At 29.2% G+C, this 18645-nt stretch overlaps 1 protein-coding gene across 1 annotated transcript in view; it reads left to right on the plus strand.

Moving 5' to 3' along the window:
• LOC113387958 (transient receptor potential cation channel subfamily A member 1-like) overlaps positions 1-18645 on the plus strand; it is a 161835-nt gene that overhangs the window by 12151 nt on the left and 131039 nt on the right. Inside the window, exon 2 of the mRNA XM_026625356.1 lies at positions 12455-12634. Within this exon, the coding sequence (XP_026481141.1) occupies positions 12455-12634 (180 nt within the window). The remainder of the gene's footprint in view (positions 1-12454; positions 12635-18645) is intronic.

Here is an 18645-nt window from a genome sequence, read left to right on the forward strand (position 1 = left end):
GGGAAGGATACTGATTAGTTTTAGGTGAAAGTCTACCGATCCGTTTTCTGGAAAATAACTGTTAAAAAAAATAAGCCGATTTTTATGAAACTTTTTCATTTATATATCATAGTCTTAAAAAACTTACTGAAATATTACGGCCTTACGACAAGTAGTTCAATTTTAAAAATTCATCAAAGTTTGAGAAAATGAGTAGTTTTTTTTTTACGTTTATTAAAATTAAAATAAGACGATGTACTTGGTATAACGATAGAGTACTTGGTCTTAATGAACATACTAAACCATTAAAGTTCTACGGAAACTGGTTCAATTATAAAAATTATTGATTTGTGAAAATTTGCTTTTTAAAAATACTCCGAGACTTAACGTGTTCGTTGCTTTTCCAAATATGTGTAATAAATCCACTCGGAATACTTTTAATTACTCCTAAATTAATTTTTTTTTATTAATATAATATTTACACATATTGGGAAGTTCATGTAACTTGCCTTAATGCAAAATACCAATACCAACTAGTTTTTTAACTTCCCGTAGGGCAAGTTATAGTAATCGCAAAAAAATCGAAAATGAAAATTTTTATATATTTTTACGTTTCAGAGGTTTCTGAACATTTTGGCATACCTTAGAAAAAATGGATGTATGTGTGTGTGTGTGTATGTATGTATGTATGTATGTATGTATGTATGTATGTATGTATGTATGTATGTATGTATGTATGTATGTGTGTGTATGTATGTGCGGATACAAATTTTCGTCGACGATTTCGGGAACACGGATCAACCGATTTGAATAATTCGAAAAACATTCGATTCGTATTGATAAGGAGACGTGCTGATTAGTTTTTGGCGAAGGCAGGTCTAGCCGTTCCAAAGATACGGGGCAAAAAGTGCCAAAAACGGTACCTCCGTTTTTAAGAGAACGGAGCGTCCGATTTGAATAATTCAAAAAACATTTCATTTGTATTGACAAGATGTAGAATTGATCAAATTTTCATGAAGCCAGGTCTAGCGGTTTCGGAGATCTAATGAAAAAAGTAAAAAAAAATGCCATTGGGCGGTTAAAAATGATCATTAGACATATGCACATCAAATTATCAGATATTTTATAGAGATTTTAACAATAAGTATAATTTTTTTTTACATTTCTATGGGTTCCGTACCAATGCTTATGCGTTAGACGGCGGCACTTGCGAGCTTTGACATTTCGTCTCTATGCAGTTCAAGCAGTGCGATTGCTTTGAAAAAAAGTTCAAAATTTTCAAAATGTTTTAAAAAAAAATTTTGTATTCAAAAAAAAAAAATTTTTTTATTTAAATAAAAAATTATTTTTTTTCAAAAAAAAAGTAATTTTTTGTCAATTTTATAGTTTCTCAAAAATCTATTTTTTTCGAAGTAAAATTTTTTCAAAAATGTTAGTCGTTTTTAAAAAAATAATAATTTTTGGTACGGGAAGTTCCAGCAATTTGCCTTAAGGCACGATGCCCTAATTGCCTTAAGACAGAATTCCACTTACAGCTAGTTTAGTGTTAGATCAGCCAATTTGAGATATATAGCTCTGCGACATGTATATCATTGGTTTCAAAACTACATTTGGTTTCAAAACTACTTCTTATTTGGCCATAGCTGTCCAAACACCTTAAATATATTTATGTATTCTGAAATCCATTAGGAATTATAAAATTATTTCACAGATATTTTAAACTTGCAGTTCGATATCTTGTATGCGATAAAATATTTAAAAAAACGAAAAAAGCAAATTAAAAAATAAATATTATAAAACCCGATTTGTTATGCAAAAATAACTATTATTTGTGAATAGAAGTTTTGTTTTATTATCAATAACCGTTTGTGATTGCACTATTTAGGGTTATTTTATTTTCAATGAAGTTGTAACTTACATTCAGTTCGATAGAAATCGTAGCTCAGTAGAAAGTTATTCAAAAATGTAATTTAAAAATGATTTTTTATCATATATACTGTGTTTTTCCATATTTTCTCCTTTTCTAAAAAATTCAATAATTCGTCAAATATCACACAGCCCTGTTGCAATATTGTATTCATTAAATCGGCTATCAATCAAGATTTCTACTAGATTAATATAAATAATATATTACATAAACTTGTTAATATAATTAAACTATAATATTTACTACATAACAATTAAGTAAAACAAAAAAAAACTACAATAATATAATCATTTAAAATATATCTACATACGTTTGTTGCTAAACCAGTTGTTTACAGTAAAGGTTTAGATAATGCAATTTTAATATATTTAAGTAAACGATAGTTTCCATGTCATTTCCGTCTTAATTGAATCAATTAAATCATTTAATTCAATTAAAGTGCCAATTAATTTAATTTTCAATGAATTATTAATTGTTTGATGCTTTATCAGAATATCATATTTTGCATTGTTATAAACGACGTCTAACAATTAAAAAAAAAAATTGCGCAGGTATATTTAATATTATTTTGGTAACTGACACCTACCGGTAACTTTCGGTTATTTCACGCAAAAATTATAATTAATTGTGAAGCTTCAGATAAATAGTATATATGCATATTTAAATAAATAAATAAATACTAATTTATATAGGAACTAGTGATGTATGACATCGCGCCTTAAAGCAAATTGCTGGCAATTTACGCATCGTAACAAAATGTTCGAGATATATTAATTTTTTTTCAAATAGATTATTATAAATACTGTAACATTATCTAATATTTATTTGAAAAAATTATATAAACTGAATTACAAAGTTAAACTTATTCATATATAATATAAGATAAAAAGTATATAAGTGAGCTTTGGAACTGTAGCCAGAATTGAAATTAAAATCTGAATTATTTTCGATACACAAACAAAAATCTTTTTGAAAGCAATTATTTTGTTAAAAGAGCAGAAAACACATACGCGCGCGCACACACACACAAATACGGAAGTTTATAAATTCAAATTATTTAACCAACGCTACTATTTGTTTCAAATTTTGATGTATTTTTTAAATAAAACGTTAAGACCGTAATATTTTAGTATGTTCTATGAGACCAAAAAATCTATCATCAAAAAACTTTCATTAAAATTCAATTGTTAATTACAAGAAACCAGCCCGGCTGCCGTTTACTAACACACATACTTTTTCCAAATTGGTCTCATTCGATTCAGAATGGCATGATACGTCGAAAACATATTAAATTAGCAAATCGGATTTTTTCATGAAAACAACAATCTCCTACAGGAATTTAATGATATAGTTAAGTGAATGAGTGAAAAATTTCACAGCTTTACCAAAGATTTGTATGTGACCTGGTGTACTATCAAAAAGTTTTCTTCAGATTTTAATATTTAATCTTCTCATATTTTTCGCAATTTTTGCTCTTTATGCAAACCATTTATAAATTATGTACTGTTTCTGCGCATCGGGAAAACTTTCTACAGTGGAAAAATGAGAGGGTTGCACTACCTTTGACATATATATTTTTTTTGAATAAAATTCATGTTCTCGGAAATTCAGGAAAACATGAATTAGAATTCAGTGTTCAGTGTGTGTGTGTGTGTATAGTATCATTACATTTTATCATATATAATGAATAAAGTTATTGTAACCCCAAATATCTCTCCATAAATTATTATGTTTTAGTATCTAATCTTTTCATAGATTAAACATAATCGCCGAATAAAACATTTTGTTATCTATAATTTGCGTTTTAAGTCTGACATCTGGGAATAAAAATTCAATATAGAACCGACTTAGGCATGACAAACGATGATAAAACTGAATTAGGCATGCCGCAAAATAAACCTAAGTGAATCAGCTCAGGAGATATATTTATCAATATTATATTTATTGGTACTTCACCTATAGTAATAGCCTAAAAGCACCGAGAACTAAACTCTTTTTACATCTTTTTTATATTTTAGTATTTGCTGACTAATCTTACGATTTTACCGAGTTTTCAATTCGAGCTAACATGCTGTTTTTTAACTTCCCGTAGGGTAAGTTATTGTAATGGTGCCGAAAATCGGAATTGAAAATTTTAACATTTCTTGACGTTTTGAAGGTTTCTGAACGTTTTGGCATACCTCAGAAAAAATGGATGTGTGTGTGTGTGTGTGTGTGTATGTGTGTGTGTGTGTGTATGTATGTGTGGATACAAATTTCCAGTCACGTTTTAGGGCGCACGGATCAACCGATTTGAATGGTTCAAAAAACATTCGATTCCTATTGATAGGGAAAACAGCTGATTAGTTTTTGGCAAAGGCAGGTGCAGCCGTTTCGGAGATACGGAGCAAAGAGTGCAGAAAATAGAAATCGAATTTTTGAGAGAACGGAGTATCCGATTTGAATGATCTAAAAAACATTCAATTAGTAATGATTGGGAGAAGTGCTTATTAGTTTTTGGCAAAGGCAGGCGCAGCCATTTCGAAGATACGGAGCTAAATATGTAAAAAATGGCAGTTTTTTAAAGAACTAAGCGTCCGATTTAAATGATTCAAAGAACTTTCTGCTTGTCTTAACAAAATAATTGATTTTGGAAAAAAAATTTTGTTCCATTTTTTTTTTTTTTTTTTTTTTTTTTTTTTTTTTTTTTTTTTTAGTTTTTTGTATATCGAAAATATTTCAGATTTTATTTTTAATTCTGACTATAGTTCTAATATACTTTACAAATAATTTCAACTCTGCAATTCAGTTTATATAATTCTCATAAATATTAGACAATGTTACAATATTTATAATAATCTATTTGAAAACATTCAGTATTTCTCGAACATTTCGTTACGGTACGGGAAGTTCCAGCAATTTGCCTTAAGGCACGATGCCATAATTGCCTCAAGAAAGAATTCCACTTACAGCTAGTTGCATTTTTTGTTTTTTAACTTCCCGTAGGGTAAGTTATTGTAATGGGCCGAAAATCGGAATTGAAAATTTTTACATTTCTCGACGTTTTGAAGGTTTCTGAACGTTTTGGCATACTTCAGAAATAATGGATGTGTGTGTGTGTGTGTGTGTGTGTGTATGTATGTGTGGATACAAATTTCCAGTCACGTTTTAGGGCGCACGGATCAACCGATTTAAATGGTTCAAAAAACATTCGATTCCTATTGATTGGGAAAAGAGCTGATTAGTTTTTGGCAAAGGCAGGTCCAGCCGTTTCGGAGATACGGAGCAAAGAGTGCAGAAAATATAAATCGAATTTTTGAGCGAACGGAGTATCCGATTTGAATGATCTAAAAAACATTCAATTAGTAATGATTGGGAGAAGTGTTTATTACTTTTTGGCAAAGACAGGCCCAGCCATTTCGAAGATACGGAGCTGAATATGTAAAAAATGGCAGTTTTTGAGAGAACTAAGCGTCCGATTTAAATGATTCAAAGAACTTTCTGCTTGTCTTAACAAAATAATTGATTTTGAAAAAAAAAATTTGTTCATTTTTATTATTTTTTTTTTTTTTTGGTATTTTGGTATTTTGTATATTGAAAATATTTCAGATTTTATTTTTAATTCTGACTATAGTTCTAATATACTTTACAAATAATTTCAACTCTGCAATTCGGTTTATATAATTCTTATACATATTACACAATGTTACAATATTTATAATAATCTATTTGAAAACATTCAGTATTCCTCGAACATTTCGTTACGGTGCGGGAAGTTCCAGCAATTTGCCTTAAGGCACGATGCCATAATTGCCTCAAGACAGAATTCCACTTACAGCTAGTTGGTCTAGTTTTAGGTCTTATTATTAATGTCTTTACTTAGATTACATATATTTTGCATTTTTCAACAATATGAACTACTATTAAGTACTTATTTTAAATCATTAATTTTTTTATCACCGTAAACTTTTCTTTCTTGATCCCTGTAGCGCTGTACAAGTATATCAATTGTATTTGCAAATCGGGACTAAGTCTGCTGATTAGTAGCTTTAACTTTTATGTGAAGACCCCTGATTATCCTAAGTTTTTGAAGTGATCTAAATTTTCTTATTTAATATTCTACAATTTTACGGATAACAATCAAGTACAACTTTTATCTTTGCATACCACTCAAATGTGAATGCATAAATATGCTAGAATTACTTCCATTGATATTTAGGTGGCGCCGTGATTTTGCGCCTAAAACAGGAAAGGGTTGCTCTCGCCGTGGCCGTGTGCGTCACAGGCAAAGCTTGGCGCGAAATCCTGTACCTGTGTGCCCCTCATGCCCCTTTCACTTGTATTTTAAAACGAAAAGTAATACTTGCTTAAATAATACGTGTTAAATAGAGTGTCCGGTGCTTCCTGCCGTCCGGCGTTATGGGACTTCTCTCTATATTATAACTATATATTTTTATTTAAAACACTCCAGTTGTTTTAAATTTTTACCCCATTTAACTGAATCAGTTTATATATTATAGTTATATATTATTATTTCTCTAACTGTCTTCAACACCGTCATAGGCATTTTCCATAAAATAGACGCAGATATATTGCCTGACGTTTAGGAATATTTTTGACATGATTCCCAAAATTTTAATATTACAGTAATTTTCCTTTTCCCTTTTTTTCATTATTTTACGACATTTTAATTTTTTGGCATTTATCATTGATTTTTGGTTTTCTAACAACTTAAGATGGTTAATCCAAATTAATCATAATCATATTAGCTTGTTTTCAAAAATAGTATATATTTTACAATTTTTGCAATTGTTATTCATCTTAGGTCATTTTTATTCTTCGCATTCTTTATCATTTATTAAGTTTTGCTGTTATTTTTCAACATATTTTTTCCTGTTTTTTTTTTTTAAAAAATTGATACGGATCTGGCAAGAGAAATTAAGACCATATGGCAAAAATATCCGATAATTTTTTTACCATTCAAGTTTTAGTCGGATTATACTACTAGAAGTTTGAATAGTTTAGTACACAGTGAAAATGCATCTGAAAATTAATTAAATTAATTTTTAAATATTTACGTAAATAATGAAAGTTTAGAAAATTGGTCGTTTTAATGCATAATTAAAAAACAATTATATCAATAAATTTTAAGTGACAAGTATGGAATACAATTTTTGCCTGTAAATTAGGTAACTTAATTTAGTTAAAAAATAAACTAGTGGGGCGCATGACATCGTGCCTTGAGGCAAGTTGAACTTTCCGTACCGTAATTAAACATTCGAGAAATGAAAATCATCAATAATCGTTTTGAATATTTACAAATAATAAGTCTTTTTTTTAAATTAGGCGACGTGCGTATTCAACAGACAACTTTGTGTATGTTCATAAGAAAGGGTATGGGCGTGTTTCCATACAGAATTGGCTCTACCTTGATATTAAAATGATTTTGATGCCATTAGTCCAAACAACCGCAATGCCCGAAAATTCAAAACAATTTTTTTTTCACTTTTTCATACACTAAAAAATTATTTTTAAACAATATTTGTTATTAATAATATAGTACACAACGATGTGAATAGAATCCCGTTATTCGTTTGTCGATATCTTTTACAGTTGCAACAAAAAACGATCTTGAAAAAAGGGGGCATTTTCACAAATTTTCCGTTTTGCGTTTGGTTTTCAACTTTGATCAGACTTTAAACATTTTATTTTCGAACCTAAAATCACCGACAAGTTTAGATCGTACTTCTAACATCGTGTATAAAAATGACTGTACAAATTGTGAGGCCACTTATGTTGGCGAAACTGGACAACATCTAGAAAAACGTCTTGGACAACATTATAACAACTCTAAAAATAAAAATCAAAATCAAACGATGATAACTGGCCACATCCAAAGTTTCAATCATATTTTCAATTTTGATGTTGCTACAATTTTATATCACGAGTCGAATACATCACAGAGACGCTTTTCAGAATCATGCTTCATAGATTTTCATAAAAATAGTATAAATAAGAGAATTGATACTTCTTCACTGTGTGGGAATTAAGAAAAAGAAAAAATCATAATATTTGTTAGAGTTTGGTTTTGCGTAATCATATGTATATTTATATTTTCTTAATTTTTTCAGCTATTTCGTTGTGGTGCAATTTGTAAATGGCATTATTTGTAGTGCCGAGTATTCGTCCGGTGGATAGCGATGAAATTCGCCAGACAGAATCAAAACTCAAATTTAGAGTAAGTATACAATTTCGCCAGTGTCTAAATAATTTGTAATACTACAACTTTCAAAATAACAATCAGAACAATTAACATTTATATAAGATATTGAGATGTACATAATTCAAATGCTATATTTAAGTTTGGTACAAATAAAGTAAAAATAGTCATATTTCGAGTTTAGATACTCTGCAGTGAGAGTATCTAATACGATGAAATAAATTAAATCAATTGTCTGTTTTTCTTTTGTCTTCTGACTAAATTGACAATTTGGATTTTGCATCGAGTAACCAATAAAGGGATTTAACTATTTTCTCTATTTGTTTACATTTCTCGCTGATATGCAAAATACAATTTAATTTCTTGTTCAAGTATAATCTTAGATACTAAACTGCATCTGATTTTGAAACTACTTTATTATTTATTTTTACTGGAGGATATTTTTCCATCTTTAAGATTAAATTGGTTTGATTGGATTTCAATTCGTTAATTTTAATTCTCCACTTCAGATCCCACCTACCTTCTGTACCTACTTTCGTTCTAAACTGCTTTTTTCTAGGTAGGTGTTCAATAATGTATAATCCTCAGAAACTAATTGCTAGATTTCATAATGTAATCCATCATGCAATACCTTGTCAAAGACTTGTTTCACGTCCAGGAAAGCTGCTGTGCAGTATTCACGTCTTCATATTTCTCGTTTATCCAGTTCAATATCCAGTGGCATTGCTGTATCGAGATGTAAAGGTCTAAATCCAAACGCATGATCTCGGAATATATTGTAATGGTTAGATATATCTGAGAGTAAAAGTTAACAGAGCGTATCTCTTTTTAGGCAACTCTTTTACCATTTTTGCTGTGACCAAATCTATACCAAAAGCCGCAATTTTTGACAGCATAAAGTTGACCTGGTGTAAACTTAGGAACATAGAGTAATGTAGTAATATGTAAAAGTTGAGTTCTAATTAAGTTATAAGAATTAGAGCAGTCATCGCCATCGTTTGGTTTGAATTCCGTTCTGAAGTAGACCGTGGTTCTTTGAGTTTTCTCCGTGTTTTTTCTGGCCCAAAGGAATTATTTTGAAGTTGCTACTTTGATAGTGTTGTTTACAGTATTCACTTTTCTGTCGCTCCTTCAGCACGCCAGATAGTGTTATCACTTGAATTTAAATAAGACATGTATTTATCATTGTTTTCTTGGTTAAATTATCTTTGTTTATATTTGAGCTTGCCGGTTAAATTGTTGAACAGAGTTGTCGTTTTCGGCTGATGCTATATCTGTCACAGTTTTCTTATTTTTATAAGCTTTTTGATTTTTCAGCTATAGAAAACATTAGTTTCGCGCTCAATGATGGGAGTTGAGAATCTTACCGCATATTTGAGCATTCCAGTCAAATTTTCTATATTTTTGTCTATTTCTGTAGTTGTTTGCAGTCGTATACTCAAGTCTAATTTTTGTGATAAGTAGTTTCTGTACAGGTTCCAGTTAGTATATCCACTGAATAAGTGATACGTTGCGGAATATTCAATAGCATTAAATCCAACAGATACTAATACTAGAGTATGATCTGAGGATAGATCATAGCAGGTTGTGATTGAAATGTTGAAATTCTTATACCTTTGATAATTACAAAATCGGCCAATGTGATACGTTGTGTAGTTAAATATGTTGAATTCTGCCTTATTTGCAGATGTGAGTCACTAATTACCAATTAGAAAATTATTTAAAATATTTTTTGTTCGTTTCCTTGTTGGTGAATGCCATTGGCATTCCATATTACTATCGTAAGTATGTTAGCCATTATTTAATTTTACTAACAATTAATTATGCTATGTTCAATATCATAGTGTTCTGTTAAGTTATTTGGTTTATCATATCTTTAAATTTATTATTTATGAAGGTAAAAGATGAAAATATTGTTATTATTGGTTTGTTAATTTATAAGACGAGAGTAGATCAAATGCTGTGAGTTATTAGGAAATGTTGACATAATGAATTATGACTAACAGTGTTTTTGTTTTTGCCAGGCTGAAGTATTCTTTTGTTTCTCACATACTGATGTAGTATAAGCATCACCGCACTTCAGACAAGCATATGAAAGATTGCAGTATCCTCGGAATAGCCCATACGAATGGCAACAATGACACTGCGGGGTATTTTTAAACCTTTTAAATCGCTCGAATCAATCGTAAAATGTACATATATTCTTCAGTACGATTATGCATGCCCTATCATTACTCAGTTGGAAGGTGTGATACACAATATTTGTACTCTGCAAATGTTTGATATGTATCCTATAGAGATCAACATTATCAACATTAATTTTAACCATATTTAATTAGAATTTTTGATAGAAATTGATCAAATTTTAAAAATACCAGCTAAGGTTTTATCAACTTTGTGTTAGCGCGTTCAGATGTGTTTACACTATTGCGAGTTTCATTACTCAAAGTACTTAATTTGTTTGATAATATGATATGATTGTTAGACACTTTATCACCACTAATTTTACGTTTTATTGTATTGCGTACTACTTGCCTCTTATTAATAATGCTACAACTGGGCGATGCTTTATTTGCGCCACTGTTGTCAGGTCCGAAGTAATATTTTTTATTGAAGACACAATCTTTAATTCTAGGATGGTTAGTCTTAGTAGAATTATTTTCTACTTGAATTGTATTTTTGTATACGATACAATCCATTCTATTAAATTCTTCTGTTGAATAAATGGTATTAATTACTTATGCCAATGTTTTAAGTTCAAACAAATTTCAACCAAACCCCTGGCGGACTCCCGCAATGGCCTGCGTTGATCTTTGACGTCATTAAATATAAACAATCACTAGCTCACTATACTTTATTAGTTTTTTATCGCACGACGGTCAGGCGAAGTCTTAGTGCTTAATTATGATTGAAAATATGTTTGGTTCTTAGTTAGTTTCTCTTTTCACAGTTTTATAAATTTTATTTTCAAAATGAACGAATTACCGATATTATTTTCAAAGTAAACTAAATTGTCTTAAATTGTTATTACATTGAGAAATGTAACCAATAAATTTACAGGAAGATGAATCAACATATCTGAAAAAAAAACTTAAATATAGTCAAACTAGTGGGGTGGGTGGCATCGTGCCTTAAGGCAAATTGCTGGAACTTCCCGTACCGTAACGAAACGTTCGAGGAATACTGAATATTTTCAAATAGATTATTATAAATATTGTAACATTGTCTAATATTTATAAGAATTATATAAACTGAATTGCAAAGTTGAAATTATTTGTTTCAACAAAAAACTAAAAAAAAAAAAATGGGACAAAAATTTTTTTTTCCAAAATCAATTATTTTGTTAAGACAAGCAGAAAGTTTTTTGAATCATTCAAATCGGACGCTTAGTTCTCTCAAAAACTGCCATTTTTTACATATTTAGCTCCGTATCTTCGAAATGGCTGGGCCTGCCTTTGCCAAAAACTAATAAACACTTCTCCCAATCATTACTAATTGAATGTTTTTTAGATCATTCAAATCGGATACTCCGTTCTCTCAAAAATTCGATTTCTATTTTCCGCACTCTTTGCTCCGTATCTCCGAAACGGCTGGACCTGCCTTTGCCAAAAACTAATCAGCTCTTTTCCCTATCAATATGAATCGAAAGTTTTTTTAACCATTCAAATCGGTTGATCCGTGCGCCCTAAAACGTGACTGGAAATTTGTATCCACACATACATACACACACACACACATACACACACACACACATCCATTTTTTCTGAGGTATGCCAAAATGTTCAGAAACCTTCAAAACGTCGAGAAATGTAAAAATTTTCAATTCCGATTTTCGGCCCATTACAATAACTTACCCTACGGGAAGCTAATATATGTTTTTGGAACACAGCATCAATATAAACTAACCAATACCAATTATCTTGTATCCAGATAGAATTGTGATCTAAGATTTTCCTATCTGATAAAAATATATTTGTATTTAAATGAAATTATTTCTCTTTAGTGCATGAAACATATCATAATATCAACAATTATTTCAAAAACTATTTTAAATCAAGATTTTTTCTCTTCCACTGTAAATCTTGTGCGAACCCTTTATCCATGTGTTTTTAAATTGTCAGACTCTAATTTAGTCCACTTTTATTTGAGAATATAAAGTATGTGAATAAATTAATGAATTTATTGTTTGGTTACTTATTTTTATAATTAAAGGATTTTGTTCATGTTTAATTATCAAGCGCTAAACAGATTATTATCAAGCTGTAAGAATATTCGTTTAGGAGGTGTATCATTTCATACATCCGTACCGAAGAATTTTACATATGTGATATGTTTATGTCTGCTTTCAGAATTGGGTTCTGCGAGCTTTACGCGCTCGTAGTCCAGGCTCTGTTGCAGGTGCGAATGTTCGACTTTTGGATGTTCCAAATGGCGGTGTTGTGGCCGCGGAACCTTTGACCGACGAACTTCAATTAAATACCGATGGAGAAGTGTGCATGTTGAAGGACAGCCCCTATCGCATATTGAGGGTAAGGTTTTGTGGTTTAAATTATATATATACATACTAGATGGCCCGACAGATGTTGTCCTGTACCCACATCTACGTTTTTTAATATCCTATACTAATATTTCCCGTTCAGTTAAAAATAATAGTTATTGTTTTTCGAATTACTATTTACATTAGTGATGTTAAATGTAGAACTGCTTCAAATAAAATGATAATTCTCAATTTCCACAGTTAACACTTTAATTATCCCTTTAACACATATTAAAATATGTTCAATAAAATTGTATATCAAAATTTATACTCTGCAATTTGTAGAACAAATTTATCTCAAATAGCTCAATTTATTTTAATGCCAAAGGTTATACAATATTTTTAGTCCTACATGTAGATGTGGATGTATGAATGAATGATTTTTTGTTTATTCCTGACTAAAACATTGATATTCCAAATTTATCACACAAAAAATCATCGTCTGCTTTTGTGACTTATGGTCATAGAAAAAATAGACGTGTTGAAAATTGAAGTCTCCGGTTTCAATAATGTAGCCTATAATTTTTATAATTTCGTACTATATTTTAACTGGCTCTTAGTAATTTTAATATCTAAATTACATTTTTCTCACTATACATTATTACATAAGTTTATATTTGAAGTGAATTCATTTGTCAAATCCTGTTTACATGTGCTCTATTCAACCTACGATCAACAAAATTATTGCAGTAAATGGAGAGGAACAATGCGTGTGCCTTGTGATTTTTTTATTGTGCTCCAATTTGCTTGATACTTTGGAAATAGGCTAATCTTAATCTTAAGTTCAGGAGTGAAAACAACTTGCACTCCGTCACCACCCCTCGCATTAACTGGATTACAACTCTTTTAATTCTAATTTTATCAGAAATTGAAATATACTATTTTAAAGGTAACTAAATGAGCTACAACTTTCTCTATCATAAATTTTACTGTAATCTCTTTTATTTTGATACGGCGAAGGGTTAAAAGGCTCGAAAGACACTCTGGTTGGACAGCCGCGCACTCTTTAACCAATCATAAACTCTATCAATATTTGTGTAACAAAAAAATAATAAAAAGCAATAATTTGTTAGAAAAAGATCTTGAATTTTAATCTACATATTTTTATACGTATCTTTTATTTTTTCAGAGATATAATAATGAGAAATTGGTTGTTTTTTTAAATGGATTTTTTTATGAAAGTTGTGATATTTTCTGGAATCCATCAAGATCTAGATGCAATACGATTATTTTTAATTTTGGTGGAAATGGCACTAATAAACTATTTGATTTTAATGAAAAAAACATAGTATGCATCTTTTATTCGCATGATAGCTCACTCATTTTACACGCAGAGGTACTCATTTTAAAGCTCATTTTGAGCACTACAAAACCTCATTTTCATATCTTAGAACACTTTGTAAAACACCGATTTATTAAGATTTTAATTCATATAATTTTGTTCATTACATGATTTATGTTAAAATGTATATTGTTAAAGATATTTGCCCACTAGTGGTGTATGGCAATGTGCTTTAAGGCAAATTGCTGGCACTTTCCGTACCGTAACGAAATGTTCGAGGAATATTAAATGTTTTCAAATAGATTATTCTAAATACTGTAACATTTGTCTAATATTTATTTATAAGAATTATATAAACTTATATATTAATATTAATTAATAATATATATTAATTATTAATAATATATTAATATTATAACTTAAATTATATTATTCATTCAAAGTATATAAGAGAACTTTAAAACTTTAGCCAGAATTAAAATTGAAATCTGAATTATTCTCAATATAAAAAATGATACTTTTTTCTCAAAAGCAATTGTTTTTCAACACAAGCAGAAAATTCTTTAAATCAATCAAATCGGACCCTTAGTTCTCTCAAAAACTGACAATTTTTGCCTTTGTTGAAAATTAATCACCTCTTCTCCCAATCATTACAAATTGAATTTTTTTAGATAATTCAAATCGGATGCTCCGTTCTCTCAAAAGCTCGATTTCTTTTTTCTGCACTCATTGCTCCTTATTTCCGCAACGGGTGGACCTGCCTTTGCCAAAAACTAATCAGTACATCTCCTTATCAATAGGAATCGAATGTTTTTTGAACCATTTAAAACTGTTGCTCCGTGCGCACGAAAGCGTGAACGAAAAAATGCGGACACACGAAACATACACACACATCTATTTTTCTGAAGTATGCCAAAATGTTCAGAAACTTTCAACACGTCGAGGAATGCAAAAATTTTCATTTTAGATTTTTGGCCCATTACTATAACTACCATACGGGACGTTAAGAAACGACGAAAAACGACAAAAAGAAACAAATTTTGAGTAGCCAGTAACGTGAAAACCTTTTGCATTTTAGAAAAAGATGAAACATATTTTTCTTCTAATTAGTTCTTTATCAATATATGACGTTATTTTGAAAAAATAAAACTACAACACTGAGAAGGAGTGTCTGCGAGAGGTGGCGTCTCCAAAATTTCATGCAAATTGGAGCAACGTAAAAAAATTAGACCCAAAACGTTATATTGACTGGAGTAAATATTCCATATTCAATGCAAAACAAATGAATTTTTGACACAGTGAAACTTATAAATAATTTGTTGAGTAAGTAACTTTTTTTGTAATGTGAAATAATTTAGTAAAGTATGGCAAAACACAACATGCATTAGTTAAAAATAATAATCTGTCAAACTGGAATATATCATTTCATTAGCCAAAAATTTACTCTCAGCTGCTTTTTGGTAATAACAATGTAGACATTTATTCATAATGATGATTTTATCATATTAGAATTATTGTCTAGGTAATATTACAAGTAAATTGAAATTTTTGACAGATGTCAGTCTTCATTTGTTTTCAATGCCATGTAATACCTCAAATATTGTCAATGTCCAATTTTTTTCCATTCATTTTTACAATCTAACTACATTTCTACAATTCAAAAAATTCCAAAAAATCTCATAACAAACTTCAGAAAGATTTATCAAAATCCGAAAAATCGTTTAAGAGGAGTATCCTTTCATATGATACAGAAGAATTTTATATATGAGATATAGATTATGTATAAATGTATAAAGCAATTCATATTCTCTTATACCAGGCACCTCCACCTGACTGAGATATGAAAAAATATATATTGCTAAATAAATAAATAAAAAAAATGTTGGAACTGTAGAAAAAAAATCCGAAACGTTCTCGATATTGAACACATTTTTTATTTGTAAATTAAAAAATGGTTTTGAAATTTTGATATAAAACAAAATTCCCCACGTTTCTTAACATTGTCAACACAAACAAAATGTTTTTGGAAATAATTCAATCATATGATTAGTTTTTTCAAAAACTTCAATTTTTTTCACTTTTGCTTTTTATCTCCCAAAGGGTGGATCTGTCTTTGCCAAAAACCAATCAATATGTCTTGCCGTCAATACGATTCAAATGACTTTTTAATTAACGTAGTCAGATGCTTTGTTCTCTCGAAAACTGAATTCCTATCTTTTGCACTTTTTACCCCGCATCTCGAAACCGGCAGGATTTGTAAAAACTAATCAGCACGTATCTCCGTCAATACAAATCGAATGTATTTGAATCATTATTCAATTCGGTAGATTCGTGCTCTCGAAAACGTGGACAAAAATTTTTATCTGTATATACACACACAATCACACACATATACGCACAAACACACATCTATTTTGTATGCGGTTTTAAAGTATAATATATGCAAATGTTTGATTCTTGGAATTTTGGATTACTATATTCATCTTACGGGAAGTTAAAGAACGATTAAACTTGGATAAATAAATGGTTAAATTATTATTAGCATTTGCAGACCAAGGAATATATATCTGCTTAATTGCCAACTTGGTATTAGTATTGTTAATAATTAGAGTAGCTTGTGAATCAATTAATACATTAATATTGATGCAAAAGAAAGTGAATCTAAATAATATAACTCATTATTGGAGAAAACATATTATAGATTATTGCTTGTACAAAAAAAACTGACACATATGCATATTATTATAAAATATAATATAACTTAATACATAATATCTAATTATTTATGCCAATCTTCACTATAATGGATATACGTGTAATTGACATAACTGAATTACAATATTATAATACTAATGATGTCAAAAATTCAGCAATTCTACTAATCATTTTATAATTCGCGCTCTTTACACATATTAGTACTGTGTTCAATTGCACATCGATTTAATATTTATTTTAGCAATTATATTTATTTTAGCATTTTTTTATTACTACAACATACTAAACTTATCTAGTTATTTAACTTATTATCACTTACCTTACGAAAATTAAACAATAATTAAACTGTGATAAATAATTGGTCAAATTATTGTTAGCATTTGCAGACCAAGATATATATCTCTGCTCAATTGCCAACTTATAATTGGCTTATCAATTAATTTTACTTAAATATAGATGTGGTAGAACGCAATTTTATTCAAAATTATTTAACTTATAATTTAAAAGAAACATATCAAAGATCATTATTATAAATAATATGTATAACATGCATATTACAATAATATGACACTAATGATGAGCCATGTAAAAAAATCAGCAATTTTACTAACCACTTTTATTATTTGATTATTAAGAATATATTAGGATTATGTAGATTACCAAATATATTTATTTCAATATTTATTGTTAATGTAGACTTTAAGTACCTAATAGTTCCTTATTAACTAAAATTGTAGTAAGAGTGCGCTCTGTCCAGCTTGTTGAGTTTGCTTTATTCTCTTAAATATATTAGCATAAGCATCTTTGATTAAGATTTTTTATAATCATATAAAATTTCGATAGATTTTCTATAAACTTAAAGTTTTTGTTATAACAGATATACACAGGAATAACAAGTTAACATTACAAAGCTATACTGCAAAAAGTAAGTTATGGATGTAAGACCAACAATAAGGTGAACCCTATGAACATATGCAATCGCTTTTAATGATTTTGCTGAAAATGTAGTGATTATATAAATAAAAATTAGTGTGATATTTTGCCTCTAGAGCAATATATCAAATGTATTTATCGTACTTCATATAATAACAAAATGCACTTTTTCCTATTACAAAAAAATATTTCATAAAAAAATATATTAATAGCTTACCTAGTATAATACTTGAAATTTATAATATAGATTTATAATTCCACTTAATAATTCAGTTTATGACCTGATCACGAGTGAAATCAAGAACCTACTGTCTTCTTGTATATGAAAATATCCTTTTATACAGAAATGTTGGCATACATTTACAAATTAATAAATGAAACAATTATTGATGTAGTCTAGACTTAATTAATATTAGCAAATGAAATCAAAACTTTTGATCTTTTGATCACGTACGATGGGGATCAATTAAGATATTAATTAATTTGCATATAATTTCTGCTGAAAAGGAAGTTTGTCTAATACGAAATGATTATATTATATATAGGTATATATTTATATATATTTGTAGAGCTTCGAACAAAGAATCTAAAAGGTAACTAGTGGTGCATTGTGTAATATTTATTTATAAAATTCATATAAACTGAATTACAGAGTTAAAATGATTTATTTGAAGTATGTAAGTGAGCTTTAGAACTTCAGCCAGAATTAAAATTAAAATTGAAATATTTTCAATACACAAAAAATTGAAAAAAAATTGGAAAAAAATTTGAACAATATTTTTTCCAAAGGCAATTATTTTGTTAAAACAAACAGTTTTTTGAATCATTCAAATCGGACGCTTAGTTATCTCAAAAACATTTTTTGTACTTTTAGCCTTGTATCTCGAAAACTGCTGGACTTGCTTTTGCTAAAATCTAATTACCACTTCTCCCCGTCATTACAAATTGATTGTTTTTCGGATCATTCAAATCGGTTGCTCCGTTCTCCCAAAAACTGAATTACTATTTTTGGCACTTTTGCCTCGTATCTTCGAAACGATGGTAGTTATAGAAATAGCATCATAATGAGCATT

This window comes from Ctenocephalides felis, unplaced genomic scaffold (assembly GCF_003426905.1).
Source record: "Ctenocephalides felis isolate EL2017-DRISC unplaced genomic scaffold, ASM342690v1 CF-g0.4_SCAFFOLD_00845, whole genome shotgun sequence".
In the NCBI taxonomy this organism is placed as follows: Eukaryota; Metazoa; Arthropoda; class Insecta; order Siphonaptera; family Pulicidae; genus Ctenocephalides; species Ctenocephalides felis.